Here is a 19,111-nt window from a genome sequence, read left to right on the forward strand (position 1 = left end):
CTAAATCTGTTTTGTGGGTTTTTTGCCTAGTACTTGAATAAGGATGCCTTAAGAAGATAACTATGGATAAATATATTAAAGTGCGAAAGATTGGAGAAGGATCCTTTGGGAAAGCAATTCTTGTTAAAGCTAAAGAAAATGGCCAACAGTATGTTATTAAAGAAATAAACATCTCTAAGGTGAGTAATTATTATTAATTACTGATCCATTCTTTTTGTATTCTTTTGTATTTTTTGTATTCTTTTGTAATCCTGTTCTCAAAAATCATTATTTTCCTTCTGAAGATGTCAAATAAGGAGAGAGAAGAATCAAGGAGAGAAGTTGCTGTATTGGCTAACATGAAACATCCGAATATTGTCCTGTATAGGGAGTCATTTGAAGGTAAGATTAATTAATACAGTAGAACCTGAAGTAATTATAGTAAGTGATTGTCTGTGCACTACTTACTGCATGTAGTTTAAAAGTCAGTGTGTTTTCTCTCTTTAATCCGTCTTTTTCATACTTTTATTACTTGCTTCAGTTCTTTTTGGTTGTATTTTTTTCACAATTCCCCTGCACATTTTAAAATAATAGTAATTAAAAAAAAGTGCAATAATTAAACAGAAATATTCATGTCTCTTCGTTACATGCAATAGTTTTTGTTAATGCCTAAATGAAAGGGTTATGTTCTGTTGTTTCTCCAGAGTGTACGTCTCCTGAAATACTTGTGTATCCCCTAATGACTTGAATGCTTGTGTATGTTAAATATGAGTATGGTCTAAGTTGGGGTATTGATAACCTAGCAAGAGCAATTTTATCTCAAAGTCTATTGTCTTAAAATGCAGTTTTCAGTAATTGCAATCATATCATTGCTTTCAGAGCTGGAAAAATAGATGGGACTGTTTGCTTCATCAAGCTATGAAGGAAGGAGAAATATAATTCCACATTGTTTTCACAGTAAATGTCTTGGGAAATGAGCAGAACGGATAAAAGATTCTAAAAGCCTATCATATAAGTTGAAATACTATTAAAAAACCTAAGTATTTTTTGAGATACTGTTTAGGAACACTGCTCTCTTCTCCTTTCCTTCCTTTCTGCTGACTTTCATACGTCTTTTGATTGGGGACTTTTATTTTTTCTATTCATTAAATTAGAATTTTGTGCCAGTCATATTGCACAGCCATAGTCGTCTGATTTATAAATTCATGCTTCTGTCTTCTCTGTAATAGAAGCTTGTTCTTTAAAACTGCTTTTTTTCTTTGTTCTTCTTACAAGGTAGATCCTGTAATCGGTAGTTCACAAGATTTCGTATTGCATCTTTATTGCTAAAGCACATTGACTTTGAACATACTGATTTGGTTTATTAGAGATAATTATTTCAGCAACAGGTCTGCAAGAAATCCAGACTCCTAGGATCATCTTTTAAAATAATACTGATTATAAAACTTAACCAAGATACAAACAGTTGTAAGCACAACAGAAAAATCCTGGGTTTGATGTTTTGAAAGACAAAGCATTCTGCGGGAGTGAAATTTAAGTGACTTAGATGATTTAATTTTTGACCTATTTAGAGCTTTTTAAGTGCTATGACTAACTCTTTCATAAAATAAGAGTTTTTCTTTTGAGCAGCATGTGATTGGTTTTATGCATTTATTCAGCTCTTCGCAAAATCATGCCTAATATGTGAGTAGTGTAGTTCTTGTGGTTTTGATAACTTGCAATTTGCTTCTGCCTAATCTCTTTTTTCATCAGTAACTGGACAAGATTGCATTGGGGAACAAAACTGTAACTTTGTATGAAATGTATTATGTATGTTCATACCTCCTAGGGGAAACTTGCATAGGACTTTTGGAAGTCTCCCCAAATATCATTCAAAAATGAGAAAATAATTGTTTCCATCTGTCATTGTCTGCTGGAAGTTTTGTTGCTGTTCTTCAGTCTCTGAAATGAACTGTATGTCTGGTATGAGAACTAATATTTGTCACGTTCTTGCATGTAGTGTGAGTAATATCTTGTCCAGGTAAAACTCCGAGAAAGAATTAGGCAAATAGAGGCAACCACCTGAATTAGAACTTAAGATCTCTATTTTTAGGGTAGGGGATCTATAGGATGTTTGAAAGCAGGTTGGAGAATATGAATGCAATATAAAACCAAAGTGACACCTTTAATTTCATAGAGGTTTTGAACCCCATTTCGAGGCATTGGTTCAGCAGATGTCTCCCCCCCCCCCCCCCCCCATCAAAATAGTCCAATGTTACCAGAAATGAGAAACTTATGTTGTGAAACTCAAAATAATAAAAGCATTTTTGCTTGAAGTTTGAAAAAAGGACTAATAAATGATATCTGAAGCTGCATGTGAAAAGGTTAATTTTTTGTTGCTTTTTCTGTGACTGCGGTGAAGATGCTCAGGAAGTTGTGTTAAAGATGGGTCTCTCTTTTTCTTTTTGAAATACTTTGTGTTTTATTTTACAGAAAATGGCTGTCTGTACATAGTGATGGATTACTGTGAAGGAGGAGACCTATTTAAAAAAATAAATGCTCAGAAAGGAATCTTATTCTCTGAAGATCAGGTAACAGCAACTGCTGCTATAGTGTTTTGTTGCATGATACTTTTTCATGAGTTTTAAATTATTTTGGTCCAGTTTGATAGATATGGTGGCTTAATCTAAAAGGAGGTTCTCAAATTGTGATTCTCGTTGCCATCAGTCACCATAGTATCTTAAAAAAAAAAAAAAAAAAAAAAAAAAAAAAAAGAAAAATTAGCTGGAAATCCTGGTTATGTTAATTGGGGTTTTGTCTGTATGTGTAAGATGCTGTAAAAAAAGTTGGATCTCTTGCGAAGTAAACCAAATCTGAGAAATGAAAAATACTGAAGGATAACATGAATATTTTTAAGCCTTTGAAATTATTTTCTTTTTAAAGATATAATGGCACAGGATTTTTGTTTTGTAATACTGATTTTCACTTATCAGAAGTATAAAATAACATACTTTGTCAATATAATAATACGAAATACAGCAATATGAGTTTACATCATTCAAAAATTTATTTTTCCATTAGAAAAAATTTAATATTGTTTTGGAAGTTTACCAGCAGATTTTCTTTTTCTGTGATACTGGTTCTAAAGTAATTTTTACTGTGGGAGAATCTGGAATAAATGAGAGGATTTTATGTACAGATTTGATTAAGTGAAAATAGACTATGTAGGATTCAATTTTTTGATTAGAACTGACATATGTTTCCTTGTTTATAAATTGTTTCTGTGCTTTTGTGTCTGCATCCAGTAGGATCTCAATTTACCTGTGGTTGGAAAGGCTTAGTAGTGTATTAGGTCTATTGATGGTATTTAGAATAGTGTAATCATGAAACGTTTTGGATATAAATTGTAAAACTTTTCATTTTTCTAATTTGGGCTCACTTTTACAAGAAGAACTTACAATGGAAAAGTGAAAATTATACCTTGCGTTATACTGTAATTTTGACATGTATGTACCTCTAAGTTAGGAATGTGAAACCACTATTCACATGGAAAAGTTCTTGCTGTTAGTCCCTTTTTATATTGTGATTTTTTTTTTTTTAAATTTACAAAAAAAAAAAGGATTTTGTTGGCTTGTTTATAATCTTCTCGTTATATATTGTTTGTTGCTTTTCTCATTGAAATCTGCTTTATACTATTTTTAAGGTAAAATACATAAAATTACTGGATGATAAAATAAGTATTTCTGCAAGCATCAGTATGGCTTTTTAGGACTCTTGGTTGATTAACTGTCTGCAAGAAGACTTGTTGTATTGGTTACAGCAAAAGTACAGTCTTTAAGATGCAAATTCCATGTCTTAAATGTTTTAGCCAATCAAATTCATATTGCATACTTCTGTTAGCTTTATAATATGTAATGAAACTAGCAGTCTCAGGCTTAATATCTAATTTGGGTAATATGCATCTTTAATGCATATGATATGCATATCATTAAAAAGTTTGCATTATAGTGACAGTACTGTTATGTTTTTAATTATTCTGTGGTATAAAAGAAGACAGGTTTGTGGGAAGAAGGTAAAATCTTTATAATTACAAAACTGATTTGATAATATCTTCAGTTATGTAACTGGGGAAGCTTTCAGAGAAATAAAAATGCTGATGTTGCATTTTCTTTTATGCATAGATTCTGGATTGGTTTGTACAAATCTGTTTAGCACTAAAACACATACATGATAGAAAAATCTTGCATCGGGACATAAAGTCACAGGTACGTAGGTAATTATTTTTTAACTGAATTTACTTCCAAAGTGATTGCATTCATACCTTGCTACTGTAAGTTGGCAAATTATGGAAAATAGTCTTCTTACATAAACACTCCTAATACTGGAAACACTTTTTTTTTTTCTTCAAAATTGTCTGGAGGTGTTTTATATGATACTTGTACAAAGAGGTGAGGCTATTTGTTGAAGCTAGAGTGTTACTCATATATTTATTTGTGGGGGCAGAAAAGGTTATATTTTAGAATGTGTAATAGCGTTTAATTTTGATGAAGTAGGACTAGAGTAAGTCTGGTGTTTCATAGTAGTCAGTAACACTATTGCTAGTGACTGCAAAGAGATTGAATGGTAGAAAACTTTATTCTTCCCAAAACATGTTGAGAACAAAAAGTGTGCAATTGTATGAATGTTTTAATTAACAGACTTCTTAAAATTTCTATATCAAGAATATATTTTTAACCAAAGATGGAACAATACAGCTGGGAGACTTTGGGATCGCCAGAGTTCTTAACAGGTAACTCCTTTTTGATGCTGTTTTCTCTGACTTAATCTAAATCACTTTGATCTAGGAAGACATAATCTGTGCACTTCATGTGAGTTAACTAGTTAACATTCATTCTTATTTTTTTCTTAGTACTGCCGAGTTGGCTCGCACTTGCATAGGAACGCCATACTATTTGTCACCTGAAATATGTCAGAACAAACCTTACAACAATAAAAGGTACTAATAAGCATTTTATTAAACATTTTTGGTAAGGAGAAGAAAGTGAGTTCTTTAGCAATCAAAAGCTGTTCTATTCGTATGATGGAACAGCCATTAGTTCATCTCTTACCCAAGAAGGAACTGTACAAGTGGGACCTTAGCAGGTCTGTGCAGTACAAAGCAATGTGATGCAGAGATGGCTTAGCTTAATGCTCCAAGATCTAGATCTAGCTGTGTTCTTAATTATGGCTCTACTTTTGCCTATCTACACACTAGTTGTACTGCCTTAATTTATGCAGCATGAATGTGAAACTGTGTTAAGAATGAAATCACAAACACAGTAATTGGATTCTCTAAGCACATGCGTAGATAGGTGGCTCAGCTTGCTTCAGATAACAAAGTCATACAGATACTTTCCTTACATGTTTGCTGTCCTGGCAGTAGGCTGTATCTGGTAACAGTGTCCCTGGTGTAATTAACATGGTCACTGTCAAGTTAGTCTTACGCTTCACTAAGCTGCTGCATCCGTTGTTGTGCCTTATACTAATTTCAATTGGTTTCTTAAGATACAAATTATTACAGTTCCTTGTCCCTTAATTTCTCCAACATGGGATTTATTACCCAATGGTATTCCAACCAAATTCTCTAATCCTATAACGAGTGAGGGTAAGGTAAGTCAATGTTAAACAGAGTAAACGGACTTTAAGAATTTTATTTGCTGAACTGGGTGGTGGTTCTTGTTTGGGTTTTTGTTTGTTTAATTCAAAGACCTCAGGCAAATATATGCATTTAAAGAAAGAAGACCTTTGTCCATATTTTGTCTAATTTCTCCGATTGGGGTGGTTCAGTTGAAAAGGTCTAATTAAAATCTGGAGCCAAAATAACCCCAACTGGTTTTCAGGTTGGCCTTAGTTTTGGTTGTTGAATTATTTTTTTTGTTTTGGGGGTTGGGGGTGTGGGGTGTGTGGAAGATACAAGGGAGCTTGTACATACTCTAAATTCAACCTTTTCATTTTCAAAGATAGACTTCACAGATATAAGTTAGATGGCAATGTTATACCTAGAACTAATTCTTAAGTATTTTTCTTTGATTTAGTGATATCTGGGCCCTTGGTTGTGTTCTCTATGAAATGTGCACACTTAAACATGCGGTGAGTAGAAACTTCTTGTTTCTGTAAAAGTTTAATGATTTCAAACAGGGGTTTTTCCTGATCTTATGCAAATGTGTTTCAGTTGATGAAAGGCTTTCATGATGACTGTTTAAAATTACCTTCAACATTTTAATCTCCTCTTTCTACACTGACCAACATTTTCCATCTGTGTTTTGGTTCATGCCAGTCTCTCCAGAAACTGTATATTTTGCTTTCCATGTAGGTTTTTAATAAACTGTATTAGCTGAAAAAATTGTTAGGTGCTGTAATGAACAATACTGTGAAAAGTGTTCCTTTCTTTCCAAAAAACTTGACATTTTCATTGAAAATCTGAATTTGGACTGTCGGCTTTTGTGCAGATGGATTAATGCATTTCTGTTTAGAACAAAATAGTTCTTAGAAAAAAAACTCCCAAGGTGAAAGAGTTGCCTTTTTGTGTGTGTGTTGTTTTGAAGAATACATCTTTTATCATCTATTTTCCAGTTAGGAAGGGAAGAAAAAACATTTTTTCTGTATTGTTTTGGTTGTGGTTTTTTGGTTTTAGGTTGGTTTGTTTTTTAAAAATAGATCTTTTTATTAAAAGAAAAAAGATGAAAACATCAAAATTGGAAGAAAAATTTCAAGGGGTAAGGATTTAATTTAATTTCAAGCTTTTGTAATTTCTTATTGCTTGGTCTTTTCTGTGACAGCAATGCTGACAATGTTGCCTTTCTGAGAGTTGATGGCAATAGGTTGTTTTCTGTGAGCTGGGTGATATGTACTGTTTTGTTTTTATTGTACAAAGGAGTTGAAATGGTGTGCTCTGCTTCCTGAGCTTAAGCTGAAGTCTAAGCATTCCTTTGGATTTTACACTGAATGAGTGTGAATGTTTTACATTCTTTCATTTGAAATGTGGCTTTGCTAAAAAAGGGCAGAGGGCATGTGATGGTTGAAAGTGTTTGGGAGAGGAGATCAAGCAGATAATTATATAATTATTTTATCCTTAATTATATATCATTGTCAGTCTAGATCTGGAGGGAAATGATTATTTGTTAGCAAAATTTATATCTCTATAATGTGAAATATCTGTGTTATGATGTGTTTATAGTCAGAATACTTGGCAGCAGATTATTTTAAACTGCTGATGTAAACTGTTGATGGCTTTAAAAATTGTTTTGGTGTGTTGAGGCAAGGAAAGGTGTGTTGTTTTTTTTGTTTTCCTCTTCATCTTTATGTGCAGCCTTACATGTGGACAGACAGTAAGTAATACGTAGTAACTGTTTTCTTTCTTGTGTGATACAGTTTGAAGCTGGTAACATGAAGAACTTGGTACTGAAGATAATCTCTGGACCTTTTCCTCCTGTTTCTATGCATTACTCCTATGACCTACGTAATCTGCTGTCACAGTTATTTAAAAGGAATCCTAGGAATAGACCGTCAGTAAACTCCATATTGGAGAAAAACTTTATAGCCAAACGGGTTGAAAAATTTCTCACACCACAGGTATGGAGTTAGTTTTAATTCTAGTTTTGCTAAATACATCATAGGACTTTTCTTTATTCTAATGTCAATATATAACATGAGAAATTGGAGTAATGGTATTCCCTAGAGCTTTTATAGAGACACTTTCATTTGAGGAAAAAAGAGTTTTACTACGAACTGTAAAGAAAAATCTCACGTTACTTAAGTATTTGGTAGTTTCCACAAACATTTAAATTGGCATTTTCTTAAGTGCATTATTTTGTGTGGGTTTTTTATATAGTGACGAAGTATGAGCGAGATGTTGATTTGTTTAGATGTGCATTTTTTCATAAAATGGTGCTGTCAATGACTTCAGCATCACTTCTTTATCATAATTTCTTCAATCCATTTTTTTGTTTGGAATTTGGAATGGCCTGCAAGTGTGTTCTGTGAAATATTGCTAAGTAAACTAATCTTTAAATTTCTTGATGTTTAAATGTATCGCGTGTATATAACCTAGAAGAACTTGCTATAACCTAAAAGAAGTTGCTCACTATTCAGTTGAGAATCTGTTGATATCATTTGACATCTATTCATGTACTTTTAATACAAATCCAATCAAAAGAGATCAAGATTAATAAGTGACTAATAGTACTGATACGAGGTAAATAAATATAGACAGAGAAAGGACATGGAGGAAATGAATACAAAAGGAGACCTCACTGAGTATAAAGAATTCTAGTGGATTCTAACTCACAACTAAAGAAATTTCAGGAGAAGGCCATATGTAATTGGAATTTCAATTGTATATGAAATAGACTTTCAACTGATAATAGTTCAGATTAAAGTCCCAATGAAAGGTAAGATTCAGAAGTCTTTACAGATAAGTTTGTTGTCCTAACTTTTACAACAGTAACAGTTTGATCTGATTTTATTTCCAGTAGCTAGAACGGATATGAAATTTTTATTTGGGGTTAGGCAAAGTATAATTAGTAATAGACTACTTCCAGATGATGATGTTAATTTCTCCTAAATTGAGTGTGAATGCTGGCACACAATTTTTCCAGCTGAATCACTAACATGTTTGATTTGGAGATGCTACCTGAACTTAAAAACAACAAACCCCCACACCCAGAAAGCACCTTTTACTAAATGTATCAATCGCTGGCACGTTTGTGTTCAGCCGGAGGTGGTCATTCTGTGATACAGCTGTAATGCCTATTCGCTTTCGGTTTCATCCATGGCTAATGCTGTTGTCCTCTGCTTTCCATAGTCTAAGCTTAAGAGATCTTCCATAGTTGTCATCTTCAACATGTTGCAGCTATTGCTGAAATCCTGCTCTTAAATGACAGGAAAACAGTCTTCCAGTTTTAGATAACTTCTTTCTTAATTTTCATAGTTACTAAGTTACAGTAAAGAGTGGATCTAAATTAGCATCAATTTGGAAAAAAAAAAAAGCTTTTTGAAAGGTACTGGAGAGTCATGTTTCTTTTCTGTCAGTAGCTGTGTTATCATGGAAACACCACACTTCAGTTGTTACAGCTTACCACTCAAATAAAAGCTTCAGGATCACTGAAATACCATTGGTAGGAGGCGATTCTCATGTGTGACTTCTTGCTTACAGAATCTTTTGATGCCAGACTGTACAGGTTAAAAAAAGTTTCTCTGCTGTCATGTGCAGAGTCCTAAGTTCTGCACTTTGTCTCTTCGGGGATTTTTTCAGTTTTAACTCCTCAGCATCCATTGTAACTGACTGGTAGCCTCTAAGCAAAACAAAATAATCTGGATAGTTCAAAATTCTGTAACGACTATTCCTTAAAACCTTGTGGTTTAGTGACTATTCAGTTAACATTGCTGTCAGTTGTTGTCAGAACGTTAAGTAACACATTCCTGGCACGCTTGGTCTCTAGAAAGGTGGTCTGTAGTGTGGCCATTATCTGTCTGCAAGTAGCTCTACTGTTGTAAAAAATACCTTTGCAGTTCCCATCCTTTGAATATTCTGTATTGGTAGCATCAGTTGCAGTGCTGAGATTCAGCGAGGTGTTTCAGAGCAGGATGTTAGAAAATGAGAACATGGTGCTGGGTCAGCTAAAAGGCAGTCTCACTCCATGTCCTGTGGGCAGTGAACACTGGCCATAAACAGTGCCTGGGGACGCGTATAAGAACAAGGCAAGCCTACGTGACATTACCCTATAATACTCTCCCAACCTTCATCTTTTGTTGTCTCAATTGCATCAGCTCAGGAAGCATCTTTGGTATTTAGATGTCCTCAATAGATTTCTTGTCTGTGATTCTTATCTGATTTCTCGTTGAACCTGTGTAAGCTTTTATGATCAGTAAGAAATTTCACAGGTGGTCTACTTGTTGCAGAAATCATCAGCTTTGTTTATTCTAAACCTTCCTCCTCCTGTTCAGTTGTATTCCACTTCTTATATTGGTATTACCATTTGCTGCCCTTGTGTGTTTCCCTGCTTTCTCTGCAAAATCACGTGGTATTCTAGACCCATCACATTACAGCTCGGTAATCTTTTTATAGGTGGAAGAGCAAGTTTATTTGTTCTTTGTACTGAAGCTTTTCAACACTTTTAATTATCCTTGCTGCTCTTCTTTGAACCTCTTTCATTTCTACCTCATGGTTTTTGAGGTGTTGGGTTCAGAACTACATACAGTATTCAGTGTGATGTGAGATGATGGCCTATTCATATTTCAATGTTCTTTGTCTAGACTTCATTTTTTTTACTCCAGTAAGGCTGTTTTCCACATTTTATTATGCTAATTTGATATGCCTGACAGCACACTGTATGTGTTGTTCCTAGATATCCACATATGTAGTCATCTTCCCATCTTGAAAAGGATAGAGAAACTAAAAACTGCAAACATTTCTAAAGGACTATTTTTTTGATGCAAGCTGTCTGAGAATTTGAAGTGAAATTTGGCAGCTTTACAGAAATCTAAAATGAACTATGCATAAAACTATGTTGATGCTCACATTAACCTTATTCTAGATTCTTAGCTAGTTCATAAATGAGGTAACATGCCACCCAGAAGTCAGACTAAACTGCTTTTTTAAAATTTAGTAGTTATGCCAAAAATATTTGAAAATACTGAATCCAGCTTCATATTAATGTTAGTGATACCAAATTAAATACATGAAGTTGAGTATTCATTTAAATTTAAGTTAGAGTAACTACTTTTAGATGCTTACTGGGAGTGGCACACTTACCTGAAAAGGAGTTCTTTCTAGCTTCAGACATAAATACTGTTGGCTAACTGTTCAACTTTTTGTTTAGCTTATTGCAGAAGAATTCAATCACAAAATCTTCCAAAAGTTTGGACCACATGCTGCACCAGGTAAGTAAGTGTGTAAAGTGCTTTCGCTTTCAGCTCTGGCAAGATAGTGTATGTAGCTTTGTTCTTTTATTGGTTTTAGTGTGTTCTTATACCTGTTTCTAGAAGTTTCAGGAAAAAAGAGAGGGAAGCAATTTTTCCCTCTCCCCTGGGGAGCTGGATGTATGTAGGGTACAAATGATGCAAGGATAAACTATGGTCCTGTAATATTTTAGGTGTACTTTTCCTCTTGCAGTATACTACGCTTCCAAAATTTAAGGAGACAGTAAAGACTGCAAATAGTGGAAGTAATTTGTATGTTGTTATTGTACAAGGACAACCAAGATGGTGAAGGGCCTTGAGGGCAAGACTTAGAGGAGCTGCTAAGGTCACTTGTTTTGTTCAGCTTGGAGAAGGATGAGGAGGTGACCTCATCGCAGGCTACGACTTCCTCAAGGGGGGCAGCGGAGGGGGAGGTGCTGACATCTCTCTGGTGACCAGTGATAGGATATGAGGAAATGGAATGAAGCTGTGTCAGGGGAAGTTCAGATTGGACACTAGGAAAAGGTTCTTCATTGAGAGGTTGGTCAATCACTGGAACAGGCTCCCCACAGCACCAAGCCTGTCAGAGTTCAAGGAGCATCTGGAGGACACTCTTAGTCATATGATTTAGTGTTAGGTAGTCCTGCGAGGAGCAGGGAGTTGGACTCAATGATCCTTATTGGATCCCTTCCAAAGCCCAAAGCAGTAGAATTTCTACTACTGGTAGCAAATTAGATTGTGGTTCACTTTGTCAAGACAGTCTTGCTCAAGAGAGCCCTGCTAGCACAGAATCAGATCCACAATATTGGTGTATTTTCAGGAACTCTACAGGGAAAACAATATCCCTGAAGGCCATTGAAGCACTTCCAGAACTCATCTTCTGACATTAGTGTTGCAGGTTGCAGTCCAGTATTGTTAGTGGAGGGAGGCCTGTCTCTCCATTCCATTAGGAAAACTTTTCTCTGTGTCCATGACAACTAGATAATAAAGCATGGCAGCTGAAATAAGCTTCAGTTCTCCAGTTTGAAGTGTTGAGAGTGAAAAGCTCAGGGATTGTGTTCTGCTGTTTCTTATCAAGCATTAAATTTAGACGAGCTGTTTGGGACAACTAGGTATATTGCACTTATGCATCAGCTCATGTGAATGAAATGTTAGCAGTTCACCTGTTTTCCTCCAGCTTTGCTGTTCCAAGACCTTGGGAAAGGGAAATATGGTACACTGGCCAGCCTGGATAGCTGTAAACCATTTTTTGTTTCTTTTTAGCTAAAAGACCAGCTCAAGAACAAATACTGACTTCAGTTGCACCAGCTCAGAAAATTACCAAACCTGCTGCAAAATATGGAGTGCCTTTAGTGATCAGGAAGTCTTGTGATGTACCTAAAAAGCCTAATGAGAAGAAGCCATTGGCTAAATCTAGACAGGTAAGAAGCTGTTGCTTAAATCGAACTGGTTTGCTCATACCTTATTTAAATGCTATGAAAATACTATACGTTCCTTTTCAAAATGTCTTTTATCTGGACACATGCATCTGCAGAGAAAGTAATAGTAGTTTAAATGCTTGGCTTCCTTCGTTATTGATTTTTGTTGTTGTTGTTTTGTTGGTTTTATTATAATGATTTTTGGAGACTGCTACCTTAGGTTTGGGTTTTAATTCCACTGCTGAATTAGATGTGCTTTGCATGTTTTCAGTTCCTTTGTTGGTGTTGACCACTCTTAGAAATGTTGGAAGTCTGTCAGGTATACCAAGATTATTGACACTGGATAAGAATCTTTGCATCTTTCTTCCTCGTTCAAAAATAATCTGAAACTTTCAAAACATAGGAAACTTTTTTTAGTCACTTTCTAAAGTGTTGTCAGCCAGACGAATTGTGTAATTGGAAGAGGAGTTTCCCAGACTTAATTCCGTGAGCTAATGAGAGTCTTCTGTATGCCTTCATACAGTACATTTGATCTTTCTTCCAGTCATCTTCTCTGTATTCCTTATTACATAAAACTCTCTTTTCCTCTCTCTTTATTCCTTTAATTACTGCATGGCCAGGAAATGTTTATGATACAGCTAGTTTTGAGCTATATGCACGTGCCAAACAACTAGCAGCCAAGAAGGTCCCACTTCAGCAAAAGAACTAATTCAAATTTTCTTCTGAATAAGTAATATTTTTGTTGTGCTGGTGGGTTTTTTGTGGGTTTTGAGGTTTTCTTTCCTTCTCCCCATGGCACTTCAGGGAACATAATACTGAGAATCTCTATCCATCTGTCAAATTTGATAGGTGGATGGAAAATTATCCTTGAGATATAAATTATGCTTGAGGTTCAAAAGTTATCGGAGGTTTAGGGAAAAGCTCATTGATCACACAAGCCTTGTTGGCTTGTGATACACAGTTTGGAAAAAAGAGCAAGAAGAAGGGAATGCACAGACTTCTTGTGTGTCCTTATGAGACTGTGAGGTTTTCATGTCTTAAGGCTTGCTTGCGCAACTGTCTGCTAGTCAGCTGCTCTTTATAATCAGTTTCACCAGCCAACACCGATCCAACTTGCATAGAGACTCAAAGTGGCAGGGTAGAGACTGAGGAAATATCCTCTTGCTGCATGTAAGGATTCAGTAACGCTGCAATTTTAAGACATGTTCTTTGTGTGGATTGTACCTAGTGACAAGGGGTAAGACATAGGATAGAAAAAATGACTACAGTGTAACATGAATTTTTTTCTCTTTGCTGTTGTTCCAGGGTAGTCTGAGCTTGCAGCTCTCACATGCTTCTCTGAAAAACCAGTTAACAATCATCTCCTTTGTTTAGTGATATTACATTAACTCATTGTAGTTGAACCACATTGACCTAAGTCTCTAAAGGCTTCCATCTTCTGAAATACTTGATTTTGAAGTACTCATTTGATAGGATTTTAGGTCGTCAAAAGAAAATATTTTGCAGCTCTCTGTATTCTCATATGGTCAGAAAAAAAAAATGCTTTGAAGTAACCATCACTTTTTTGAGAAGATTAGAGTGAGCAGCATGGTTTATTACATATAGCTGCTTCTTTACCAGATATTCAATAGTGGCTGCGTTCTCTTCTATAGGTAACAAGAAGCTTGGTTAGAGTTACCTAAGTGAAAGAGCCTAAGGATAACCTTATAAATCTGTTTGCCAAATAACAGAGAATCTTAATATCTAGGGAACCTTAAAGACTTACAATAGGAAAAGATTGTAATGCAGAATGATACTGCCAGAGAAGAAAAATTAAGACAAAACAGATCTAAAAATTACTGCCTTCGGCTTTCATGACAGAGCGTTTAGTAGAGGATGAACAAGTACAGAAGCATTTACCCCTAGATCCTAGCAGTGCTTTTTCATTTAAAATCTCCTGAGTAATTAATTATTTTAAACCCCATTTTGCACATACTAAGTTGTGGGTTTCATTTTTTTTTCTCATTCTGGCATTGTGCCATCTAATTTGAAATTTCACCTTTTATCCAGGCCTTTCCAACTCCAATGAAGAAAAAGAATCCAGGAGAAGAAAGGAGGAAAATGTTTGAGGTATCATGAAATCATCTGTTAATTTTCCAACTAAGCAAAAGCTACGTCGAGAGCAAGAATGACAAAATAAAACCTTCAAACCTGTCCTCCTTATCTTTTTTCCCAAACGTTATGTAATGGTGATTTTAAATTTTTTTTTTTTTTTTTTTTATCTTCATGGACATACACCAGCAATTGGAGCACTAATCGATCTTGGCAGAGACTTGACAGAATAATGGCTCAGTAATAAATACCAAATTATATGCTTATTTTTCAGGAACCTTCAAAAAAGAAAAGGTCAGAATTGCCTGAAAAAGAAAAACGCCAGAGAGATCAGGTAGACAAGATTCTTGAGACTTTCTTTTTCCACCCGTAGTGATTTTAATGAAATATCTTGTGGTGTGGTGTGTTATATGTTGCTTAAGAATATGGAATAGTTCGATTTCCCAGTTACTAAACCTGTTTAATCCTTACACGTTGCAGATCAGTCTACTGAAGGCAGATGAAATGAGAAGACTGGAAAAAGAAAGGGTAAAATATGTTTAAAATGTGTTAATAGTGAAGTTCAATTTTTACTTAGTGATTCCTTGAATTATGTTTTCCTGTATTGTTTTCTCCTTCAGATGGAACGAATAAACAGAGCCAGGGAACAAGGATGGAGGAATGTGCTTGGTTCAGGTGGAAGTGGTGATGTTAAGGTTGGCAGCAGATGCAGAAATGTGGTGTAGTCTGTTCCCCCCACCTTTGGTTATCTGGCATGGTCTTCTCTTTTCAGAAAGATCTGCTCTTGGAGGTCAACTCTTGGGGCTGCCCATTATTAATCTATGGATAATTTAAGAGAAACTGTATAACAGAATCTCTTCCCTGGCTTTTTGGAGATCATGTGCAATTTTCATTTTTAATACTTACTAAATTTCTGAATCTCTTCTCTTTCTGCCAGTAATGGTTTTCATGCACCACTTTCTTTTTTCCACTCCTGCTTTTGCTACTTTTCCTGTGCTGAATCTATGCATGAACAGCTTCTTTCACATTCAAGTTTGTTCTTGAATTCTTTTGTTGAAATCTTTTTCCAGGTTCTCATATTATGATAATGGACCTCTTCCCCACTATTAAACACCAGCTTCTAAGCATTCTTCGTTATTTAGCAACATGAGTGTTTATATATACTGATAAGTTGTTCAGGAGAGGGGTGTGAAATCCTGAGAATATCTTATTATTTTTTTCTGAAAGCAGTAAACTCTTTAGCCATTCACTTCTTACATAATTTAATTGCATAATTTAATCTGATCCCTGTGACAGTTTCTTTTTGCCTGTTTGTGTGTGTTGTAGTTTCATGGAAACATAACTGTTCTGGGAAGTAGTCTCATGGAGTTACTTGAATATAAAGGTCTGGGTACTTTCATCAGACAGAGCCAGTGCAGGAATTTAAGTATTGCTGTGGTGTAAATCTCTCTGACAATAGAAAATGGATTAAAACACAGCTATTTGTTGTGGTGGTAGCAAGTCTTACAAAAATACTTGGCCTAAACATGTTTAGTAGGGTTTTTGTAAACAAGCTCTGACTGAGCAGTAGAGTCAAAATGAATAGAGGTCTTTATTTTCTGTTCCTTGTACAAGAATATGAGGAATACACAAGCACTTGACCAGGTTTCAGTAGCTGCTTATTAAATATATTATTTCAGAATAGACATCATCTTTGGATGTGTGCCACACATCATATAAGTAAAGCTTTAAATATAAAAGCAAACTTAAGCATACCAGACTTTAAAAACTACCAGGTGTTGATTTAATGGAAAAATCATTTGGTTCCTATACCATCCTTCTCTCTCTCTGTCAAGATGAAACTGGCAGGCACCAATACAAGCTTCCATACAACACAATATATCAGCATCGTCACATTTGGGTGAGAGCTACATATGTTCCTGAAAACAATCATGTTTCTGATTAACTTTTGAGAGTTTTATTAGCAAGGTCCTTAGACACTGCAAACGTATAAAGTGTTCTGTTGTAGCTACGGCTGCATCGTTTTCGGTATTCTCAGTCATCTAGGAAAACTGAGGTTCAGTGGCTGTATATTTTCACTGTGTGACTGGTGTAAAATGTCATGGCAGACATGCTTTAAAATTCATTGAAATGTGTTCTCCAAATTGGATAGTTTAGTACAAATCTTACTGCAGGCCACTAGGTTATCATCACTCCAGGTTTCCATCTACTCTTATAGTATTCTTGACTTAATTATCCTTTTCCTTCCTCCAATGTGAAAACAGTGTATCCAGCAACTCCCTGACCATGCTGTCGAATAGCATTGTTCAAGCTTTCCAATAATGCAAGCCATATAGCCTCTTATGAAGGCACAGCAGGGTCATGTGCTGCATGATTTTCTCCTGTTGTTGTCTTTTTGGGTTGGCTGCTGGCACCTGTGTCTGAAGTAAAGAGGTGGCAAGGATTTGGCTTCAGGTTTGTGGTCTAGCAGGGGCTGTAACTGTCCTGCAGACTATTGATGAGCACCTGCTTCATAGCATTTGCCTAGAGATTGATCATACTATTTCTTTAGATAATCCTTTTGAAAACTGAGCTGTAATAATGATAGGTGAAACCTTGAATAGTGTCTAAAGCAAGACTTTCCCTTCTATTTGTAGAAACTATAGTCTTGCATAGTAAGTTACTTTTATTCAGATGAACAGCATACCTGCATATTTATTTGAATGCCTGGATAAATCTTTCAGTTAGTATTCTATCATATGGATTACGGGGAGCTATTGATGGGTGTTGAGCAACTGAAACTCAGAATGTGAGCTAAATTCTATTGTCAAATATAATCTGTTCAGGAACTTCTAAGCAGGCAATCTTAAACCTGTCACATCTGCACTCCTATTTGAATTTATTTAAAATACTTAAGACCACTCTGGAAGGAACATTGAAACTATTGTTAAAACAAATTCCATAGATTCACTACCATGGGCTACTTGACTGCTTCCCCTAGGTGTAATGGGAACGTTTTTATGCATGTGCTGACAACCTTAACCTTGTTTTGCCAGTTTCACATTTTCTGCATCCATCCTTGGCTACTACTATACACAGCTGCTTGCAACATTTTGGTTTTTTTTAATTATTTTCACACGAAGGATCTGTAGGAATTCTAATTCTTTGAGAATGACAGAGATAATTCGCATAAAGCGGTAGCTTGTGGTAGATGTTCCCCTGATCTGAGCTTTAGTAGGGAAGCATCTCAAGTCTCGTGATGAAACCAGATTATAGGTTGGTAACAATGGGGATTCTCAGATAAATCTGCACTGAATGCCATTCGGCAACCTTAGAAGTGTGCTTAACTTTCTAGCTTTGTGAAAAAAATGGGTGTTTGGCTACAAATCACTCATTAGTACTTCAGTTAGTATTGTATCACTTTTAGCTTTTGTGCCAAAACTTTGATTTTTGCCATGTAAGAACATCTATCTCCAATTACATTTCAATGGATTTGCTACCAATAACTTCCAAAATGTGTGACAGATGTCTCATGTATAACTAGACTATTATCAAAGGGAGGTAAAATGCTGTGTTATTCTGGAGTGCTAACAGAAAAATAACTTTTTAATTTATCTATCTTGTAGTTAGTTAAAATAGGGGCATGCCAGGAATAAAACTAGGACCAATTCAGAATTGCTGCAGAACATATTAATGCTTTTATTCTGCTGAAGGGGGGAAAATTGGAAGGGCTTGTTAAAACCGGTATTTGAGATTTCCACCCTACCCCTTTTGATTTCCAGGCACCATATTATGGCGGTGGAGGTGGTGTTGGTCCTTTTCCTGTGTCTTCCAGAGGACAATATGAACACTATCGTGCTATTTTTGACCAGATGCAACAGCAAAAGGAAAACATTAGAGCTGCTGAAGAGAGGGAAGCCAAATTGAGGGTGAAAGTACAAGGCCGAGAAGTTGTTGAAAGGTACGGCTATCTTCCATTGGAAGTTGCACGTGGTCTGCTTTAGATGAAAGTAATGAAAGTTACTGTACATATTTATCTACAGAGGAATTCCACCTGGAATACGTCCAGGAGTTCCTAAGGGGCCTGCAGGTCATCACCATTTACCTGATGCTGGTGCAGTTAGGAAAAAAATGAAAAGATTGAAGGAGGTGTCTAAACAAGCCAATGCAAACAGGTTGGACTATGACAATCCATAAATCTGTCCCTACGTGTTAGATTCCTGTTCTGTGTCTCGTTTCATTTAGTAGTTGGACATGTCTCAAAATCACTTTTATCCATTGGTACTGTGCTGTCTGTTTGTGTGTTAGTCCCTTGCAGACCACAATTCTTTCAGAACCAATGGAAACCTTGGCTTCTCCAATAGTGGAAAAAATGGATTACTAACAACTGTAACTAAACTAGATTTCAGCCAAAATTCTTGGCTTAATGCAGTTGCAGATAACGTTATAAGCCTCCTCCTTTGCTTTTTTCATAGTTCCACTTTTTGTGTTACCTGCCAAGATGCTTCCTTCTCCTGTCATCTCGTTCTGACTGCCTTCTCTACATCTAAGTGTTTGACTCTTTAGCATAGGAGAGTGTCTAGAACGCTCCCAGAATTGTTAGCTCCTGTTTATTGATCAGTGGAAAACTTCTAGGAGCTTTCTTCATCGAGATGCGAATGCCAGGTGTTACAATGGTGTGCAACTTCTAATTCGGTGATGCTTATTCTTTGCAATTACTATAAACT

The 19,111-nt window shown here is 35.7% G+C and overlaps 1 protein-coding gene across 11 annotated transcripts in view; it reads left to right on the forward strand.

The window, feature by feature from the left end:
- Nucleotides 1-19,111, forward strand: part of NEK1 (NIMA related kinase 1) — a 49,879-nt gene that overhangs the window by 3,226 nt on the left and 27,542 nt on the right. For 5 of the 11 annotated variants that reach the window (XM_076336533.1, XM_076336531.1, XM_076336534.1 and 2 more), the window contains exons 2-17: nucleotides 31-179; nucleotides 285-381; nucleotides 2,452-2,549; nucleotides 4,140-4,223; nucleotides 4,680-4,747; nucleotides 4,868-4,954; nucleotides 6,033-6,087; nucleotides 7,369-7,569; nucleotides 10,818-10,878; nucleotides 12,160-12,317; nucleotides 14,364-14,423; nucleotides 14,680-14,739; nucleotides 14,886-14,933; nucleotides 15,026-15,100; nucleotides 18,167-18,345; nucleotides 18,428-18,559. In XM_076336533.1, the coding sequence (XP_076192648.1) occupies nucleotides 63-179; nucleotides 285-381; nucleotides 2,452-2,549; nucleotides 4,140-4,223; nucleotides 4,680-4,747; nucleotides 4,868-4,954; nucleotides 6,033-6,087; nucleotides 7,369-7,569; nucleotides 10,818-10,878; nucleotides 12,160-12,317; nucleotides 14,364-14,423; nucleotides 14,680-14,739; nucleotides 14,886-14,933; nucleotides 15,026-15,100; nucleotides 18,167-18,345; nucleotides 18,428-18,559 (1,580 nt within the window). In that variant the 5' untranslated portion in view covers nucleotides 31-62. The remainder of the gene's footprint in view (nucleotides 1-30; nucleotides 180-284; nucleotides 382-2,451; nucleotides 2,550-4,139; nucleotides 4,224-4,679; nucleotides 4,748-4,867; nucleotides 4,955-6,032; nucleotides 6,088-7,368; nucleotides 7,570-10,817; nucleotides 10,879-12,159; nucleotides 12,318-14,363; nucleotides 14,424-14,679; nucleotides 14,740-14,885; nucleotides 14,934-15,025; nucleotides 15,101-18,166; nucleotides 18,346-18,427; nucleotides 18,560-19,111) is intronic. The other 6 variants (XM_076336540.1, XM_076336541.1, XM_076336535.1 and 3 more) reach the window with 4 other exon arrangements.

Source organism: Aptenodytes patagonicus, chromosome 4, assembly GCF_965638725.1.
Source record: "Aptenodytes patagonicus chromosome 4, bAptPat1.pri.cur, whole genome shotgun sequence".
Taxonomy (NCBI): Eukaryota; Metazoa; Chordata; class Aves; order Sphenisciformes; family Spheniscidae; genus Aptenodytes; species Aptenodytes patagonicus.